This window comes from Rhineura floridana, chromosome 15 (assembly GCF_030035675.1).
Source record: "Rhineura floridana isolate rRhiFlo1 chromosome 15, rRhiFlo1.hap2, whole genome shotgun sequence".
In the NCBI taxonomy this organism is placed as follows: Eukaryota; Metazoa; Chordata; class Lepidosauria; order Squamata; family Rhineuridae; genus Rhineura; species Rhineura floridana.
This window is the reverse complement of record NC_084494.1, coordinates 34,838,494-34,858,878: the sequence shown is the minus strand read 5'-3', so window position 1 is coordinate 34,858,878 and position 20,385 is coordinate 34,838,494. Positions and strand designations below refer to the sequence as shown.

At 47.1% G+C, this 20,385-nt stretch overlaps 1 protein-coding gene across 1 annotated transcript; it reads left to right on the top strand.

Annotated features, from left to right (window-relative positions):
• The first annotated feature begins 499 nt into the window (after positions 1–499).
• Positions 500–20,246, top strand: SARS2 (seryl-tRNA synthetase 2, mitochondrial). Its single transcript, XM_061596915.1, has 16 exons — positions 500–795; positions 1,751–1,846; positions 2,287–2,316; positions 2,943–3,083; positions 4,321–4,375; positions 4,539–4,602; positions 8,129–8,234; positions 9,863–9,910; positions 11,407–11,515; positions 12,788–12,833; positions 13,975–14,062; positions 14,765–14,877; positions 15,877–15,970; positions 16,684–16,776; positions 16,942–17,007; positions 19,596–20,246. Exons 1-16 carry the CDS (start codon positions 526–528, stop codon positions 19,710–19,712), a joined length of 1,536 nt encoding a protein of 511 aa, XP_061452899.1. The 5' UTR covers positions 500–525; the 3' UTR covers positions 19,713–20,246.
• Positions 20,247–20,385: the final 139 nt, after the last annotated feature.

Genomic DNA, 20,385 nt, shown 5'->3' with positions numbered 1-20,385 from the left:
TAGACAGGCGCCATCTGTTATCTTTTCGGGGCTTACTGAAGACCTTCCTCTTTCAACAGGCCTTTTAAGTATAGACCTTATCCAGCCGGCGTCTGTTTTGGAACTGAATTTTAAAGATATTTTTAAAGCCTTTTTAAAAAGATGTTTTTAAAGATGTTTTGTTTTAATATGTTTTAAAGTGTGTTTTTATAATGTTTTAGAGTGTTTTTAGAGTTTTTGTTTGCCGCCCTGGGCTCCTACTGGGAGGAAGGGCGGAATATAACAACAACAACAACAACAATAAATTATCAGTATCATACAATGTTATTATTACTTCAATAATAATAATTGGAAAATTTGCTCTCCGACTCTTTGTTTCTGAATAAAGATGACATCTCTCACTTTCAAGCAAATCTCCCCTCCCCCATGGCAACCAAATAGAGCTGTGGCAAGGCTAGCTACGCCTCTGATTGGTCCGCTGCGGAACGCTCGACGAAGGAGGCTCTGCCATTGGCCGGCTTTGTTCTTGTCACATGATCATCCATCATGGCGGCGCCCATGGGGATGTGCCTGGGCTTGGGGTTGCACCGGCGTGTGTTGCGCCGAGGGCTTCAGTTGCTGTTCTCCAGGGCAGAGAGTAGCCGCGGGGCGGCCGCTACCGCTACTGGAAGAAATCGGTTGTACGAGCACGCGCGGAACGGGTGGACTGCGCGGCCGCAGTTGAACTTGGAGGCGCTCAGTGCGCAGCTGGGCCAAGCTGAGCGGGAGCTGGAGATGCGCAAAGGGCCCCTGCGGCCGCAGGAGCTGCGCGAGATTGTAAGCGTGGGGAGGCGAGGCCCGCTACGGGGCTTGGCTAGGCGGGCAAGGGCGGGATCCGGGGTTGCTGTAGCTCCCGTCCTCCCTGGGGTTTTAATTAGCTCCAGGGCTTAGCCCCAGGAGGTGTTTGAAGTGCCAGAATTTAACCTAGCTTTCGGCAGTCTGGTTCTCGCTAGATAGAGAAGGACGATCTAGTGTAAGCCACTTTGAAAATAATTTGCTCTGGTTTTATAATCGTTAAGATTTCAAGACCGCATGACTGTCAAAATTAGGTCGAAAATACATGGGCATAACTTGATGAAATTTGCCAAGCCGGGGTGGATGAGTGGATCATATTTAGATCAGTCTTTGCCACTCTGGTACTATCCAGGTGTTTAAGGCTACTGTTCCCATCAGCCCCAGCCAGCATGATTTAACTTATGAACTAATAGCAAGGACTGTTTCTGTGCTTGTCCAAAGTGTAGTCTAGACTAACTATTAAAATAAAACGAAAACTGAAGTTTCAGTGCCTTTTCTGTGTGACAGAATTAAATACCCTTCCTCCCGACATGCTCATTTTTGTGCTAGAGCCATGCCAGGCTAAAAGGCAGCATTTGTACGGTTCCTAAGCATTTGGGGTGTGTACACACCATACACTTGAAGCACTCCCTCCCTACAAGAATATTGGGAACTGTAAATTAAGGGTGCTGGGAATTATAGCTAAGGGGTAAACTACAGTTCTCAGGATTATTTGTTGGGCGGGGGGATGCTTTAAATGTATGGTGACTATCCAGACTAAGTGTCAAGAGAAGTGCTTCCAGGTTCTCACTTCAGCAGCTTAACGTAAGACATACTACTTAGGTTGTCTTTCCATTATTTTTTGCTCCTTTTCTGTGTACATCTGCATGCTCTCTGTTTTTGAATATTCTTGTTAAACCATTCCTGGGCGGTATCATGCTTTTCTTCTTCTTACCAGGTTAATATTTGGCAGAGATTGGTCAAGGTGCAGGAGGAAATTGCAATACTCGAAGATGAGAAAAAGAAAGTGGCTGAAGATGTGCAGAATCTTGTGGTGAGTCCACATGATAGCAACTATCATGGAATGACTCCTGAAACTTCAGAGCACTGCAGAAAATATGTTACAATAAGTAAATGTAAATCCTGTATAACTGAGGGCATGGCCCTTTCTCTGTAAGACCTTGTTTTTCTTTTGTCCTGACCATGAGGGCTAGAAACCTGCTTTTATTTTAAAAGAGAGGGCGGGAAAACCAGATTCTTGAAGCTGCCAACTACAAATTCTGGAGTTTGTGTTTTCCTTTTTGTAGGTGCGTTACAGTCAGATACATTTTTTAAAAAAAATAAGATTTAAATTTCTTATTTTTAAAAATATAGTTCTTAAATAACTTTTAACCTTTTGCGTGGCGTGGAATTTAATTACAGATAGTTATTACATTTGCTTTTTTGTGGGGGGAAGAATAACACCTAACTCACTATTTTATCTTCCCTTTCCAGAAATGCCATGACAGTAATACTTTGCAGTCGGTAAGGAAGTTTTTTTCTTTATTGTTTTCTGTTATCTTAACAATTGAACACCTGCAGCCTTAAAAGTGAAGGCAGGTGCTTTCTGGTACGGCAAAGAGAGAAGAATAACCTCTGCCGTTTGTTTGGCTACAGTTATGGCAGATCTCTCCCAAACTTCTGGTTCAAATAATACTTGTCAGATCTGTATGATGCTCCTTCCCCTCTTTGTATATTCCAGTTCCTTTCTTGGAGCTTACTATGATGCTGAGATAGGGCTGCACCAAATTGACACTAACCAAGTTTCCAACCCATTTAATTTTAATAAATTATTTCATGCACTGTGGCAATGATGGGGAACCTGTGCCCTCCAGATGTTATTGAACTCCAGTTCCCATTGACCTCAGCCAGGATGGCCAGTGGTCAGGATGATGGGAATTGTAGTCCAGCAATACCTGCATTGTGTTATATAACAGTAAAGCTGCCAATAAATTGTCACATTCAGCCTGTATTTTTTAATTTCCAAGGGCACCTCCCTTTTTCTTGTGACTGTTTGGATCTGGGATCCAAATAGTAATACATAATCTTTGTTTTTTAATCCATGCACACGTGGATCTGAGGAGCATCCTCCCCCTCTTCTTTCCTTCCAGCTCCCTGTCTTCAGTGCTTTGCGAAACCAAGGGAGGGAGCTTCGCCTTCGCGTCAATGCCTTGCGCGACGAGGAGCTGGAGCTGGATGAGAAATACTACCTGCGTGCCCTCAAGCTGCCCAACAGGACCCATCCTGATGTGGTAAAAGAGTGTGACATGAGAAAAAAAATATAGAACGCTATAGATTCGCGGTCTCAAAGTGACTAAGCCTGGGAGGCCCTGCAATGCTGTTCCAGCTGGTCAGGCTTCCCTGGTCTAGGATAGTGTCAGCAAGAGTTCTCCTGCAGATAATAAGATAGGAGGACTCTTGGATAACGCAATAAAGGTTCACTCCACTCCTGTCTTTGCTTGTGGATGCGGACACTGATGTGCAGACAGAACTATTTCACCTTCATGGGCTTCACTGTTTGCATTTCACTTGCTGGAAGCATTGTATGGCTGTCCCTGAGCGAGTGGCTAACTGCAGGGCCTATACAGGCCTTTCTAAACAACCACACTGTGATGTACTGCAAAATACTGAAGTCTCTGGCTGTGCTTGGCTCAGGTGCCTGCCCGTCGCAGGCTGAAGAATCAGAAGGCCCTGTGCCTGCCATGGATGAACTGCTTAGAACCTCAGGAAGGGGCTTGATATAGAGGCTGAGACTTGACAAGAGCCTGAGGCAGTAGCAGGCCAAGGTTGGGGAGGAACAAAAAGAGGAGGATTGGAACATGATTGGGTCTAGAAGAATGAGGGAAAGATGGAAAGCCTAGAGCAGGTATGGGGAACGTTTGGCCCTCCAGATGTTGCTGAACGACAACTCCCATCAGCCCCAGCAAGCATGGCCGATGACCAGGGTGATGGGAGTTGTCGTTTGGCAACATCTGGAGGGCCCAAGGTTCCCCATACCTGGCTTGGAGGGAGGTGAAGAAGGGAAGAAACACTGGGCAATGAGGGGAGTTTCATGGCCAAAAGTGGCCAAGATGAGGAAACCTGAAAGTTCACATATTGATTTGAAATAACCAGTGAAATCTTTGTAGCTGCAAACCACTGTTATGGTTGTGTGTTTACCCAGTACTTCTTGCATAAAATGTATATTGGTGAAAGATGTTTTAATACTGTGTTGGAACACCAGGAAGCTGTCCAGCAGCTTTGAATTCTGGTGCATTACCCAGCTAAAGATTTTGCCGGTTGGTTCATGCATGCACACTCAAACACGCACCGACCCCTTGCCCCTTGGCTCATATTTCCCTAGCCCCAAAGTCCTTTTGCCTTATGGCCCATTAAAGCTCCTTCGCCTGTTCATTCCTGTCCGAAAAACAGTAATTGTTCCATAACAGCAACAGACATAACTGTGATGTTCCTAAGCCTTTAACTTCTGACCTCTTCTCCCTCCTCCAGCCGATTGGAGATGAGAGCCAAGCACAGGTGTTGGAGGTTGTTGGTGAAAAACCAGGTGAGAAGATGGGAAAGGATTTGGGCCAACACTGGGGTGGGGTTAGGGTTGCCCACTCCTTTCAGACAGCATCTGCACTGTCTTTTTTAACAGCTGGATATGTGACATTTGTCCTTATGCTTGGTTAAATCCTCTTCCACCCACTGTTGTTGTTTTAAAACAGCATTTGACTACAAGGTGAAAGGGCATCTGGAAATTGGGGAAGACCTGGACATCATAAGGCAAAGGTTTGTATGAGAAGCTGGGGGCCTCGGCCCTCCCCTCCCCACTCCACTGTGGGGCATTCTGCTTAAAAGAGGACCTTTGGTGAAGGGTGTGTGTTTTCAATTCCTTTCTAAGCACAGCAAAATAAAGCAATAGCTCCACCTGCTGTTAGAGAAATTGCAGTAATGACAACTGAGTGCTATTTACTTTCAATGCAGTCTGAAAAATATTGTTTCCCCTTCTTCCCTCAATTGATGCCACTAATATTCACTAGGCTATTGCCACTTTTTAGGGAGAGGGCTGTGGCTCAGTGTTAGAGCATCTGTCTTGCATGCAGAAGGCTTGGATAGGGCTTCTATCAATCCCCGGATAGGGCTGAAACCTTGGGGAGTCACTGCCAGCCCGTGTAGAGTTGACAATACCGACCCAGATGGACCAAAAGTCTCACTTTGTATAAGGCAACTTCCATCTATGAGACTTTTATGGGTCATATAACTAAATATATTGCAGTTACAAGTGCAAAATAACTGGCCTGGAATGCAAAGGGGGAAGACATTTTCCAAGTTGCTCTACAGTTTGCATACACAGATGCAAATCATAAGCTGCTTGGTTAGATTTGTTTATTAATTATTTGATTTATATCCCGCCCTTCCTCCCAGCAGGAGCCCAGGGTGGCATAACTTTCTCCTCCTCCAAGAGGCCCACCCTTTACTGTGTTTGCTCTTCTCGTTTGTTCTGTGTGTGTTGAGGAAGTTTTTAAAAGTATAGCAAAAAACCCACAACCCATCAGTAATGTCCCTGAAGTGGATGCTTTCATCGAATTGGTTCAGTTGCTGAGATTTGTTGATGGCAGCAGAGCTGTGTAGCACCCTGTCTCTTGTAGCCTCCCTTTGCTATCCACCTATTTTCCGCACTCTTCCTCAACCCCCCCCCCGCAATTACTCCCAGATAGTTCCAAAACAAAATGTGCACAGTATTGGTAAGATGAAGGGCTCCAGGCATGTCTCTCTGGCATCCTGGAGCAAGCTATGGTATAAACAGCAGCTTGGCTCACTATTCACACTTCTATCATCTGAAGGAGAAGGATGGGAGAGAACATCTGTGGCCCTCTAGATGTTGCTGGGCTGCAACTCTCATCAGCCCTATCCAGAATGGCCAGTCATCATGGAAGATGGGATTGTAGTCCCAACAACATCTGGAGGGCCACAGGTTCCCTGCCCCTGAAGGAGGATATGCTACAAATCTTGCAGCTACAAAATCTTCGCTCTGCTGACATTAGTCTCAAAGGAGCTATCTGGTTAAGGCAAAAATAATTAGCATAAGACTAATGCTATTGTAATAGCAGGAGTTATTGTCTATGGGCGTGAATGAAACTCACTCTGTCTGGAGTTTGTGCACACAGAGGCTCTTTCAGGACAACCATGTTTGAGGCCTGCTGTAATTGGAAGGCTCCTGGCCTCCTAAACTACATTCACAGCAGGCTCCTTCTCTTTGGGCAAAGTCCTCCCTTTTTCATAGATTAGATCACATGCCCTGGCCTTAATGCCAACCTTGGTTAGCTGAACACAGAGTTTGCAACCATGATTGGAAGTGAGTTTGCAGGTTTTAGGTTTGAGCTAAGTATGGTTCGCATTTAAGTGCATGCATCTCCACTAGGTCTGAGACCTGGTCTAAATTGCCCCACCCTTGTAGCCACCAGTGCCCTGAGAAAGTGTTGGGGAAAGTTACTATCTCTGTGTGCTTCTGCAAGGGCAGGCAGAGGAGTGAGCAAGTGAACAGGCCTTAAGAGAAATCATAGGCCCTGGTATGTTGTCCAGATGAGGGCAGGGCGCTGAATATGATTCACCTAGGACGAAGGCAGCCTTTAGTGTCTGAGCAGATATTTCCAGGATTTGTAGGCACCCATTAGCTGATTGGGAGCACCTCTCCTTCATAGAGCAGGAATAAATATTTGATGGGTGGCCTTTGAGATGATTTATTTGCCCCAAGGCCTTTTCCAACAGCAGGCTGCTTCCTCCATCGACCCATCCTATTTTCACAAACCTCTCTCCAAACCTTGGGCAAAGCAGTCATGGAAGAAAAGCTGTTCATATCTGCTCTTCCCTTTAGCAGGGACTATTAGCCGTTAAAGGAGAGATAAGAAAAGCGGAGAAAGAGGATACAAAGGGAGAGAAGCAAGTAGCCAGCCAGCAGCCCCTGCTGCTTCCTTTTTTTAAAAAAAAAATTAAAATTTTATGATAACAAGAAAAGCGACTAACCAGAGGAGCATATAGATAAGTAAGTTGCATGTCAGGCACAATATAGCTGTCAGGTTGCATACCCGCCGTTTTCACAATCATGGATTTCCAACAGGTAAATATGCATTGTTCAAATATCCTCTCCAAAGAGAGGCATGCGTCAGAGGCGGGCGAGGAGTCCCTTTATTCCCATTCATATAACTTAAGATAAGGAAACCATACAGTGTCAAATTGGTCATGTTTAGTTTTGCCTGTCAATACCCCACGATGTTGCGTAAGGCATTCAAATAAAGCTAAGTCCCATACTATAGACCACCAATCCTCCTTGGAAGGGCCTGCGGGAGTTTTCCATCTTTTAGCGACGGCCACCCTAGCTGCCGTCAGCGGAAAAGAAACCAGTTCTTTATGTACCAGAGAGGGATTCAGGTTTGCCGCCCCCCAACATGAGAAGAGCTATCTCTGGGTCCAGATTCCAAACTGGCCAGTAATAACAGAAATCTCAGCAAAAGCCAAACGTTTCTTATCTTAGGGCAGTCCCAACATAAGTGCAATGGTGTTCCACGTTCCCCACATCCAGATAGGGACTTATTAATTCTAGAAAGCCAAGCCGGGGTCCAGTGCCAACAATGAAGAGTTTTAGGATGCACTCCTGTACCTGAGAAGGAATGATTTTTAAGGGGGGCTTAGTACAAACTCCATCCCACCATGCCTCATCAGTTAGTGTAAGTAGAGATTTATCCTTCATCTATTACGCAATGGATTGAGGACCTTACTACTCCAGGCTACATTTAGCTGTAGCTATATTTCATACAGGCATCAATTTCAAGTGGATACCTGTTTGGACATCTGGAGGGCTTATATTAATGTATATGCTTAATTCAAAATTCATGTACTGATGGCTATTGTCCCTGTAATGTAAACTGATGGTGATTTCCAAGTGAAAGGGTTAATCTTTTTGACTAATTGCCTGCTGCTCTGAACTGTCACTGTTTTATTGTTGTACTGTATTTATTATGATGTATTTTAATTGAGTTGTACGTCGCCTAGAGTGGCCATTGGCCAGATAGGCGACTTATAAATTAAGATTATTATTATGTGTCTTACTGTTGTCAGTAGCATTCATATATTATGTTTTTCTTTACTTTTTGGATCTTTAATATGTTTGTTTTATTTTCATTATTTTTACTTTGTTTTCTTTTTCTTTCCTCTTATTCTTAAATGGGCTAATAAAAAAGGACCCGCGTGTCAAGCCAGACCACGGAGAAACTCCCTAATGCATTCCCTCCCCACCCCGCTCCCTCCTTTTCCCCAGGCGCTTGTCCCACATCTCGGGCTACCGGTCGTACTACCTCCGTGGAGCAGGAGCGATGCTCCAGCAGGCCTTGGTGCAGTTCACTTTCAAGAAGCTGGTACAAAAGGTACTGAGACCTCGGGGCACGGAGGGAGTGTGGCAGCTGGAGCGCCTGTGGCTGAATGATCTGGGTTTGGTTTCTCCAGATTTTAAGACGACAAGAAGGTGCAGTGAATTGGTGGGGTGGGCAGGCCCGATTCTGGATTTGCGAGAGGCAGTGAGTTCAGTGGGTGGGAAAAGAAAGAAATTTTAAGCAGGGAGCTGCCTTGTACCGAGTCAGGCCATTGCTCCATCTAGCTCAGTTTTGTCGACCCTGACTGGCAGCGGCAATCGGGTTTTAGGCAGGAGTCTCTTCCAGCCCGCCTTGGAGATGCTGCCGGGGATTGAACCTGGGACCTTGGGCATGCAAAGCAGATGCTCTGCCCCTGAGCTATGGTCCTTGCAGAGTATCCCTCACATGGGCAGTCTGATGGGTGGCAGGGTACAGATACCATTTCTGGATTTGCAGATGGGATGGGATGGCCTGGGGCTTTTATTCCCTCTGCAAGGGGGATTGTGGAGGCTGGGGATGTAAAGTGTCTAACAGATTAGGATGGGGTGGGGAAAGCTGATGGCCCTCCAGATATTGTTGGACTCCAGCAACATCTGGAGGACCACAGTTCCCCCATCCCTGGATAAGAAGGAGTTAGGATTTCAGGAAGGTTTGGGTCCTGCCCACAGCTCTGCAACCGTGTGAGGCCTTGCATGTTTTTGCAGAGGTTGGTTGACTCTAGCACGGTCTATTTTTCCCTTTCCTCCACTACATTGACATATGTTACATTTACACAGCAAGAGTTCTTGCTTGGGGTCTCCTCACAGTTGAGGCATAACTTGTCTGCGTTAAGTAATACTAAGGATTAGACCATTAATGATTGCTTGATAGCCTCCAAACCAACTGTGTGGCCCTTTGTATTTTTTTTAATATGCTGCTTCACTTATTTTTATATATATTCCATTTTTATTTTTTAAAATGAGGTTTTAATATTATCTGTTTTTATCTGACGATTCAATGGTCTGTTGACTGTGATAAAATTTGATTTGATTTGCTAATACTAAGAAGGCAAACTTAATAACAGAGTGTTATGCTGGATCAGACCAAGGTCTGTCTCGTCCAGAACTGTTTGCAAAAAAGGTCCAGCAATGGGCAGGTACTAAGCAGTTCCTTGCTGACCTCTGGCCCACCTGTGGGCAAAGGTCTCCCTTTTGTGAGCCCCTTTGCCCGGGGACACAAGAGGCAGGAGCCAAGCATGCCGAGTCGTCCTCTGCTTGGTCCTCCCCCCGTCTTGCCTCTTCTTTTTAGGGCAAGAGGGAGGATGAGGTGTTTGTTGTTTTGTTCATATGTTTATTGAATTTATGCTCCACTCTTCCTCCCGAAAGAGCCCAGGGCAGCAAACACATTGACACCACATTTTTACAAAATCACTAACAAAGAAAGCAATCCAAAAACAATTACAGATTAAAAACATTCTTTCATCCAGTGATCTCTGAGGAAAAGTCTCCTTCAGCCAATAAATGCCTGGGTAAATGTTTTTAAATTCCTCTTGAAAGCCAATAATGAGAACGGATTAGTTCTCTTGCACACCTTTTTAGGAGTCCTTGGAAGCTGAGGGCCATGAAGTGCTTCTGATGCTCTTCAGCCCCTTTGTCTTCCCACAGGGCTTCATCCCGATGACGGTCCCAGATCTGCTTAAAGGAGCTGTGTTTGTAAGTACCCCCCTTTCTCCCTTTTCATGGCCCCCGAAAGTTTCCAAAGCATCCCAGCTGGTGGCACCAGCAGGTGTGTGTCTTGTGGCATCTCTGTCATTGTGCAACACGCACTGCTTACATTTACAGAGCTGGTAGGTTGGCTGCCCTCTTCAGTTGGGAGTGGGGCACCTCTTTGAACCCGAGGGCCACATTCCTTTCTGGACAAGCTTCTGAGGGCCACACACAAAAAAATGGACGGAGCTAGTTTCTGCATACGCTCTTGTCGATGCCGCTTATCAGGTTGTGGAGGATAATCGGAGTTGAAAAACACTCAAGTGTGAAGCAGGGTCAGCAAGGAGTTTGTTTTGGGGAGAGTTGTTGTGGCTTGGGGAGAGTTCCAAGGGCCAAATGGAGAAATCTGGAGGGCCGCATTTGCCCCCCAGTCCTGAGCTTCCCCACTGTTGTCTTTAAGAACTTGGGAACAGGAAGGGGGGAACCCGGCTGCTCACAACGGAAGATGGTTTTATGCATGAACAGAAGAGAAACTCGGATGAGGCCACTTGAGCTGTGATTCTTACTTTATTTGAAAAATGGAAATGGGCTGCCTTCAAGTCGATCCTGACTTATGGCGACCCCATGAACAGGGTTTTCATGGTAAGCGGCATTCAGAGGTGGTTTTACCATTGCCTCCCTCTGAGGCTGATAGGCAGTGACTGGCCCAAGGTCACCCAGTGAGCTTCATGGCTGTGTGGGGATTCAAACCCTGGTCTCCCAGGCCGTAGTCCAACACACTAACAGGGCACTTATAAACCACCAGTTCATAAAAAAAAGTATCACAGCAGCGTACACCAAAAATAACATTAAAAATACCATTAAAACATAAAATCGCAGTTCTTTCTGCAGTTGATTTTGGTTTTTTATGTTTTAATACTGTTTTATGTTTGATGCTCTGTAAATTCTGAAATACATAAATATGGTGTGGCACAACGTAGGATGTGGGGGTGGGGAGGCTTTAGGGCAGAAGGTGTGCTTTCTAGGCAGACCTGTTCCCCACCACCTCCTCCTTCTTAAGGAGTTTAAACATTGGTCTTCAGCTGGCTGAAGGAGAACAGGACTAACACCTCTCTGTGCCTTTTCCTAAACCAGCCTTTCCCAACAAGTGGGCCACCAGGTGTTGTTGGACCACAACTCCCATCAGCCTCAGCCAGCATTGCCAATGGTCAGGAAAGATGGGAATTGTGGTCCAACAACATCTGGTGGCCCACTAGTTGGGAAACGCTGTCCTACACCAAGGGATAGTTCGGTAACCTGGTGTGCCCCCCGGGGCTTGGCTTGGGTTTCAGTCTTGAACCTAGTACTTCCAGAAGTTGTTGGGTGGCCGTTCCCATCCTTCCTGACCATGTGCCGTACAGGCTGGGGCAGGTGGGACTTGGAATCCAGCAACATCTGGAGTGCACCACATTGGCAACCCCTGCTCTGGGTAGCGTGTAACGCCTGCGTCTTCTGCTTACCAGGAAGGCTGTGGGATGCTTCCCGAAGCCAACATCTCCCAGGTGTACAACATAGACCCTTCTCGCTTTGAAGACCTAAGTCTGGCAGGCACATCTGAGGTTGGAATTGCAGGTACAGCCCAAAGGGTGGAATTCTAGCTCTGTACTTGAGGGAACCCTTAGGGAAGCGTCTAGATTTCCTCACTGAAATGTGCTCTTCAATGGTGTGCTGAGAGAGAGCTCTTTCCAGTTTCAAACAATTTTTTAAAAATTATTATGTTGCCTTTGTTGGCCTTCCCCCAACTTCAGGCCTCCAGATGTTGTTGGGCTGCAGTTCCCATCGTCCCTGACCATTGGGCATGCTGGCTTGGTGTGGTGGGGGTTGCAGGCCATCAGCACTCTCCAAAATTCTCTTCCCTTAGAAGTGAAGCAAGCCCAACATCGTTACCTTTTCAACATTGGTTTGAAAAACGTTTTCTCCCAAGCCTATTTTATTTCTGCAGGGTTTTTAAAAAAATGTTTTTAAAAACTGCTTTATGTACTATACATTTTGAAATGAATGAATTAATAAAACATCAAGGGAGCCAGGGTTGGGGAAGGCTGCTTTTAAGGGGGGAGGGCAAACGGAGTTTGAACAAGAAGGGACATAGTGGTTGTCAATGCAGTTCAAAAAGGACCAGAAGAGGGTTATTATATACAGTCATAATATCCTTCCTCCACAGTCAGCAACAGTGATTATTGTAGAGACAGAAAAAGGTCAGAATAGTGCAGCCAAATGATCCAAAATGACTGATGTTGAAGAGGTGGACGCTTATGTCTCTTTTGATTCGCAAAAGCCATGAGAGGATTCCATTTAGAATCTGGTTTGACCCACGCTCTCTCTTAAATGTGACTTCAAACAAGTCCAAGCTCCATCAGTATTATCAAAGATCCACATGTGCAACATGTGGAGACGTTGGTTTTTAACTGAATCCTCTGAGCCTGATGTGCATCAGATAAAAAGCTTGCATGAATTGATTTTTTGTGTGTTTTTCCTCCCCCCCCCCCAAAAAATATCCAGGTCTTTCAAAAGTTGGGTTCTAAGTGGAGTGTGGTTTGGATGTGTGGGGCTGAGCTGGGCATCAGGATAGTAAAAGGAATGCCTTGGGCTTGCGTACATAGTTATACGACTTCATGCCCCCATCCCCAAGGGAGAGAATGCATGAAATGTAGAAACAAAGCTCTTTTTTAAAAAGTTTGGCTTGGTGGTTTTAAAAGAGCTCCTGCTTCATCCTTTGTGGCAAAATGTATGATAGCGGGGTGGTGGTGAAGGATTGGGGCAGTGGGCAGAAGGGCAAAGGAACTGAAGAACCACGTCCCCATTTCCTCACCGAAATCCATTCCTTCTGCTTTCTCTTCCCACCAGGGTACTTCATGGATCATGCAGTGAACCTAATAGACATGCCAGTGAGGTGAAACATTTTCTACCCACCTTGTGGAATGTCCAGGCGTGGCTTTGCACGCACTCAGAATTTTAAGCGTAATACAGTGTCAGCCGTGGAATTCTTGGGCTGTATCCAATGTTAGTCCTGCTTTGGAGCAGACATAATGAAATGAGTGGACATGACTAACGAAGGCCCCTTAATTTCAGTGGGTCTATTCTGAGTCTGAATACAACCTCCAGGGTCCAGAGAGTTCCAGCTTTTGTTTATGGCGCTTGGGGAGCTTACAATGTAGAACTGAAGCAGACTTTTAAAAGGGGAATGGGCTGGGAACATGGACGGCTCACCAGCTGTGGGGTTGGTTTATTTATTTAAAATAGTTCTATCCCACCCTTCTACACTATAATAGGTCACTCAGGGCAGCTTACAATAAAATCGCATACATAATAAAATTGTGCACCATAAAGATCACAAAAACATTAACATAAATTAAAATACATAAAATACAATCAAAATACATATATATACACACACAAACACACATACACACACGTATAGAAATCTAAGGGTGCATATCTTCGCATCCATGAGAGCGACAAACTTGATTGTTTGAAAGAGCTGAGATTTTTCAGGAAGCCAAATTTTTGTTCTACGCACGTAAGGTTTTCATTTATTTATTATTACATTTATATTCCGCCCAAAGGAGCCCAGAGCAGCAAGCACACAAGAAATGAAACAATTAAAACATCTGAAAACAATTCCAGTACAAATGCAGACTGAGAAAGATCTCAACTTAAAAGGCTCGTTGGAAGAGGCAGGTCTTCAGTCGGTGCTGAAAACAAACAACAGACACAACCATTTTTAAGGGGAGGGAATTCCAAAGGGGAGGTGCCATACATAATACTAAAGGCCCGATTCCTGTATTGTATGGAATGGACCTTTTGACAAGACGGTATCTCCAGGAGGCCCTCTCCTGCAGAGCGCAGTGATCGTCTGGGCGCATAAGAGGTGAGACAATTGTATAGGCATTTCTGTGCTCCCATGGAATTTGAGGCGCAACGCACGCACACACGAGAGAGCCCAGATCAGAGCCTGCTGTCTTTTTGCCTTTGCCCAGTTGCTCTTGACTATCAAGCTGACTGCTCCTCCTTTTTTTTTTTTGCCTTGCCAGGACAGTGTGTGTCAGCACGTGCTATAGAGCTGAGACGGAGACTGGCAAGGAGCCATGGGGACTGTATCGAGTGCACCAGTTCAGCAAGGTGAGGGCTGGATGAGCACAAGGTATGATGTCATTCAACCTGGGTGGGGCGATGGGGAGGAAGGGGCAGGGTCTGTCGCACAGATGCATCTTCAGATGGGGGTGGGGAGTTTGAAGAGAAATTTGAGATCTTACGGGTGCCATAAGATATATGTGGGCTTTATGTGGGATTTGGCTTGTAATTCTTACTGCAGGATTTGGGTTATGTTGAAGTGGGGCTTTTTTCTCTCTCTCTTCAGCACAGGAAGGGAGAAAGTGGAGGCGGTGATTTTAAGCATATGGAGTAAAGGGTGGGTCTCTGGGTGAATCCAAGCCTTTCTCCTCTTCCTGTTCATTTCCTCTTATAGATGTTCATTCCCCTCTCTCTGTGGCTAATAATCCCCTCTATCAGCCAGTGGCTCCATGTCAGTGGGGCAGTAGAATCAGCTTCAGGTTTTAGTCCGAACTTTCAAGGAGCTGTCCAAGGTTGAAGAGCTCCTTGGACTAAAACCCAGAGTGGATTCCACTGCTCCACTGACATGGACCTTGGACAGCTGCTTGAAAGTTTGGACTAAAACCCAGAGCGGATTTCACTGCCCCACTGACATGGACTTTGGACAGCTCCTTGAAAGTTTGGACTAAAACCTGGAGTGGATTCCACTGCCCCTCTAACATGAAGCTGTCACAGCTCTCTATACACTCTCTCTCTCCCCCCTTCCCCCAGGTGGAAATGTTTGGGGTTACTGCCAACGAGACTGGGTTGGAAAGTGGAGCCTTGCTGGAGGAATTTCTGACTGTGCAGAAGGAGATCTTCTCTGAGCTGGGGCTACACTACAAGTAAGGAAACATGCAAGAGTGGTGGCAGTAGCTGTGGGAGCCCTGCTAGCCACTCTCTGCTGTGTGTGTGGTTGGCTTTGGGATGGGGGGCTGCTAGCCTAGCCAGTGGGTTCCGTTTCGAGCCCATCTCATAGGGTATATTTATGTATACAATATCGGGCTGTGCGACTGTTAGCCATGTTCAAAAGTAGGTAGGCCCATTGAAATGAATGGGCATGGTTAACGTAGGTCCATTAATTTCAGTGGGCTTACTCTGAGTAGAAGTTAGCTGGATGCAATCCCTGTCTTCAAGACAACATACAACAAGAGAAAATTAACATGCACTTACAGTAAGATTTTTTTTAAAAAAGGGAAAAAAGAATGCAGTGTTGCCTCTAAAAGGTCCTGTGTTCCAACAGCTGCTCTTTAAAAGGTTCTGCACTGTCCATATATCCTCTTCCCCCCTCATTTAATCTCAGGCTGCATCGCCTCTTCTGCCGGGGCTCCAGACTCTTCCCAGTAGCAGCGATGATTGAAGAGGTGGGACAGAGTAGATGAATCCCTCTTCCCAGGGAACTCTGGGAATTGTGACTCTGTCGGGGGAACAGAAGTCTCCTAACAGCTCTCAACGCCCGGAACAAACCACAATTTTCAGGATTCTTTGGGGGACGTCAGGGCTGCTCAGAGTGGTATGATACTAGTGTAATGTGTCATTCAGATGGGGCTTCACTTTGAGACGCTTGAGTGCAGAAACGCAACCAGGAAGCTATAATATACTTGGTTGGTAATTGTTTTTAAAAAACCCTAGCAAATCGTAATAAAGAATTAAGAAAAATAATAATAATGATAATAAAAGGAAGTGGCTTGTAAGCAGGTGGAGCTGCCTCACAATCCTCTGAGAGCAAGACCAGCCGCGATGGCCGGTTAGGTTGCTGATGCAACGCATCCCAACCCAAGATGGTAGCAGGGCTTGGCCAACTGTCATGGCTGCCGCTTCAGGCCTAACTTCTTTATCGACAGAATTCTAGATATGCCCACAGAGGAGTTGGGCCTTCCTGCGTACAGGAAATTCGACGTTGAGGCCTGGATGCCAGGTCGGGACAGTTACGGAGAGGTGAGTGGGACGATCTTCTGGGCACATTCCTTGTGATAACAGAGCCCCCCCCCACACACCGCATCCCTAGTGCAGAGGCCACCTTGCCCCAGGCCGGAGGTCCCCTTTGGGAGAATCAGGTGGATCCTTCTCGACCTCCATCTAGAGGGACGCTGAACGGAAGGATAAGAACACAGGCATGCAACAAGTCAGACTGTTGCTCCATCTAGCTCAGTACTGACGACACCAACTGGCAGTGGCTCTCCAGGAATTCACACGGGAGTCTTTCTGAGCCCTGCCTGGAGATGCTGCCAGGGATTGAACCTGGGACCTTCCGCAGGCAAGGCGGGTCCTTTACCACTGAGCTACGGTCCTTCTGTTACGGAAATTTGTATCTATATGCAGAGTGGTTTGGCGGTCTGAGCTGCGTGTGTGCCAGTGTGTGTATTTACTTTGGAAGCAGGTTTTTGCCCTGCATTTAGATCACTGAGACTTAAGGCTGGTGGCTCCGATGTCGGTGGGGCAGTGAATCTGCTCCGGGTTTTAGCCTGGAGCATTCAGCACCTTGGACAGCTTGAAAGTTTGGACTGAACCCTGGAGTGGATTCACTGCCCCACCAACATTGGAGCCACCGGCCTCCACCGGTGTGTGATTCTTGTGAGATTGTCCTCCAAATGGTCTAATGTGACTTCTGCCTTGACAAGCCATGTTTCTGTCCTTTCTTTCCCTGCCAGATCTCCAGCACCTCTAACTGCACAGACTACCAGAGCCGCCGATTGAACATCATGTACTATGACCAGGAAGGGCGACTGTCTTATGCACATACGGTAAGCTTGGCTCAGGCAGGCCCTGGGTCTGCAGCCTGAAAGCAGGGATGGGTAGGGGTTGGGAGGGTAGAGGGAGAACGAGAGCCCCCCCTATTCATCATTTGTCCTTTTACTACTTAACCTGATGGACCTCCAACCTCTCACAGCCCGCTCTGTTCCTTGCAGGTCAACGGCACAGCCTGCGCCATCCCCCGGATGCTTATTGCCATTATAGAATCCAACCAGCGCAAGGTCTGTTGCAAGGGTCTGGGGTCCTTCTGGGAGGAAGGCTGGGATGTCAATTTAATAAATAAATAAACTATGGGGCTCTGCATGCAGCAGCGGTGACTAAGCGCCAGCCTGAGGGCAGACTCCTCCCCCCTCACACAAACCTATTTTCTTTTTGCCTCCTTCCCAAGATCCTGCCAATTTTGGCAGTGGCAGCAGACAGAGAAAATATCTCTAAAAGTAGGATGCTGGCTGCAGAGAGGGTTAAATCTCTGCACCCAGGACAGTGCCCAGGTAGGGATGCATATTGCCATTGGCGGCTGGTGGCTCCATGTCAGTGGGGCAGTGGAATCTGCTCCAGGTTTTAGTCCAGACTTTCAAGGAAGGTGCTTCACATTAGCCACCGCTGCATATTGCCCCCTAACTGGTCATCAGATGGATCACTTGATGAATGGAGACGGGGGGGGCACTAACCTGCCTCCTCAGCTGCTCTGCACAAGTCAGTTGAGAAAGTGCCCGTGTGTGTCCTGTGTGCAAGGGGTGTGTCTGTGCGCTTGCCTCTGTGTGCGCACACAAGAGTGTTTGGTGGCCACATCCGCTTCTGGCCACAAACTACTGCTGTGGCATGTGATCCCCTGAGTGTTGGCCAAGGGTGGATGCAGCCCTTGGCCCCAAAAAGATTAGCCATCCCCAGTATGTAGTAGCATACTTAAAAAGCAATAAAATCCAGATCCTGCAGTATAAAAACAGCAGGGAAGTTTATGTGATGTTATGTTAGCGTTTATTTCTAGGCCGCCTTTCAGCCAAAAGGCCCCCAAGGCTGCTCACACACAAATAGGAAAACATAAATACAAATCAAAACAACGCAATCTACAAGAATTCAGACCAACAAAATTATAACATTTCTAAAAAGCAACAACAACTTAGAACAAAAAGCAGTCATCATCTTGGTAAATGACAATCTCCAGAAAAACATCACTAAGAGCAGGGGGCAAAGCAGCAATACATCTCATTCTGCAGCTCCTCCTGATAAAAGGAGTATGTGCTTGTGTGTAGGGCTTGCTTTCCAGAGTTCTCCTAGCCAGGGAGGGAGGGACAAAGGGATTAAACCAGGACAGAGTCCCCTGAGCCCTGGTCAACCTCTGTCAGCCTTCAGAGACTTTTACCTGTTGCAGCCTGCATGTTTGTGAAGACATCTGTGAATCTTGGCTCCCCCCCCCCTTCTTCTTATATCATGGATTTCTAGTTCTCATGGATTCTGCCTGGCTCCTTTCCCCCCCCCCCGCCGTTCACGAGCCACCCAAGCACACAGAGAAACAGTCTCTGGTTCATGCTGGTTTTTGATCCAGCAGCTATCCGGGGGGGGGTAGCCAGCAAAAAGCAGAATGGAAAGAAGGATGCTTGTGCCCGGATAAAGGGCCACCAACTTCAGTGGCTTTAAAAGAGGATTAGGCAACTTCATGGAGGATAAGGCTATCATTGGCCACTAGCCGTGACGACTGTCACTTCATCCACAGTCAGGGGCAGCATGTTTCCAAATACCAGTTGCTGAAAACCGCAGGAGGGGAGAGTGCTCTTGCAAGGGCTCAGGTCTTGCTTGTGGGCTTCCCACTGGGGGCAACTGGTTGGCCACTGTGAGAACAGGATGCTGGACTAGATGGGCCCTCTTTGGCCTGACCCAGCAGGGCTCTTCTTAAGTCCTTACGTTGGGGTGTTTTTGGTTGCTTTTTTTGAAATCGAAGCTCAGCTGGTCAAGAAAGTCACAGCTGCGCTCAAGCCAGATGAGAATTCTTGAGTTCCAATCCCAAACCAGGAAAGTGGAGGGGAGTGGCTGGCTGGTGGTAGCTGCTCAGTGAGAGAAGCAAAGGCACTCTTTACGTAAGACCATAAGGAAGAGCCTGTGGGATTAGGCCAGTGGCCCATCTAGTCCACAGCGGGCAACCGGTTCCCTGTGGGAAGCCTGCAAGCAGGGCCTCAGTGCAAAGAGACCTCTCCCCTTTTGTGGTATTTGGATGCATACTGCTTCCACCTATGGAGGCAGAGCAGAGCCATCATGGCTACGGGGACGCTTGGCTTTGACTTGATTACAAGAAAGCTGCCTGCGAGTGAACTGTGGACTCCCCACCTCACCCTTTGCCTTGACCACTGTCCTTCAGCAAGCCGCCATCTCTCAGCCTCAGTCCCACCTCTGCAGTATGGGGCTAATATCGATCTGCCGTGCAGGGCTCTCTGAAATGCTTTAGAGCCAGGATGACCAATGTGGTGCCCTCTAGACGTGGTTGGACTAAAACTCCCATCATCCCTGCCCATTGGCCATGTTGGCTAGGGCTGATGGGGGTCCTGCCAACATATTGGCTACCCCAGCTTTAGAGTGTTCAAAGAGAGATATCGATGCCATCTCCTCCAGGACTGAGCCAGATTCTTTTTTGAGGGGTGGGGAGGGGTGCTAAGACCTGGTATATACTCTGTTAACATTCAAAGAAGCCCAGAGTTCTGCACCTAACTTGTTTTTACGTTGCACGGAGGACAGAATGAGGAATTGATCTGTGCATTGTCCTAAAAACTTTCCTCTGGCTTTGTTCCCTCCCACCCATCCTTTTTCCTACCCTCAGGATGGCAGCGTTTGGGTACCGGAAGCCCTGCAGCCACTGATGGGTATGGAGGTCATCAGCAAGCCCGGCTACACCCCGTTGAAATACATTGGCCCAAACCAGCCAAAAAAACGCTGAATCACCCAGCTACAAATGCTGGGGCACCTTGGGAAGAGGATCAAGCAGTCAAGAGAGCCAGAAGGGGAAAGCTGAATAAGCACTCGACTCGTGAGGATGCCTTGTCAGTGGGGTATGGGTTAGGAAGACGGGCTTAGATGCGAGTGAGGTGACCTTTGCCCCCCAAATGGACCCTGGGGGCGAGCAGAGAGCTCATCTCTTCTATGCATAGGGCAAGGTGCAGTTGGAAATATCAGACATCCTTCCCAAGGTGATCTCTGTGGATCCAGAGCACTCCCAGAAAGCCTGTGTCTTGTGCAATCCCTGAGACCCACCACGTGATGAGGGGACGCCTTTTGCTCTTCCCCAGAGATCTTGCAGTTCTCCATTCGTTGGAGCGCCTACTCTCGTTGGGACTTGCTCTTTCTCTTACCTCTCTGCTGCATTTTGTTGGTGGGAAAAGGGATACACTGCTCAGAGCCGTTGATGAAGGAGAGAAGACTTTCATATAATAAAGGTCATTAATTAGAATGCCGGTTTGCTTCAAGCAGTGTCGGTTTTGGATGCTGCTCCTTGGGTGTTGCTAGAGGTTGCGGGGAACCATCATGGTATCTTCCCAACAGCCACGTGCCCTGCTTCTGTTTCTGATGGGGCGCTTCCCGGAAAGTTGTGCCACACAGCTCAGGGATGCGCA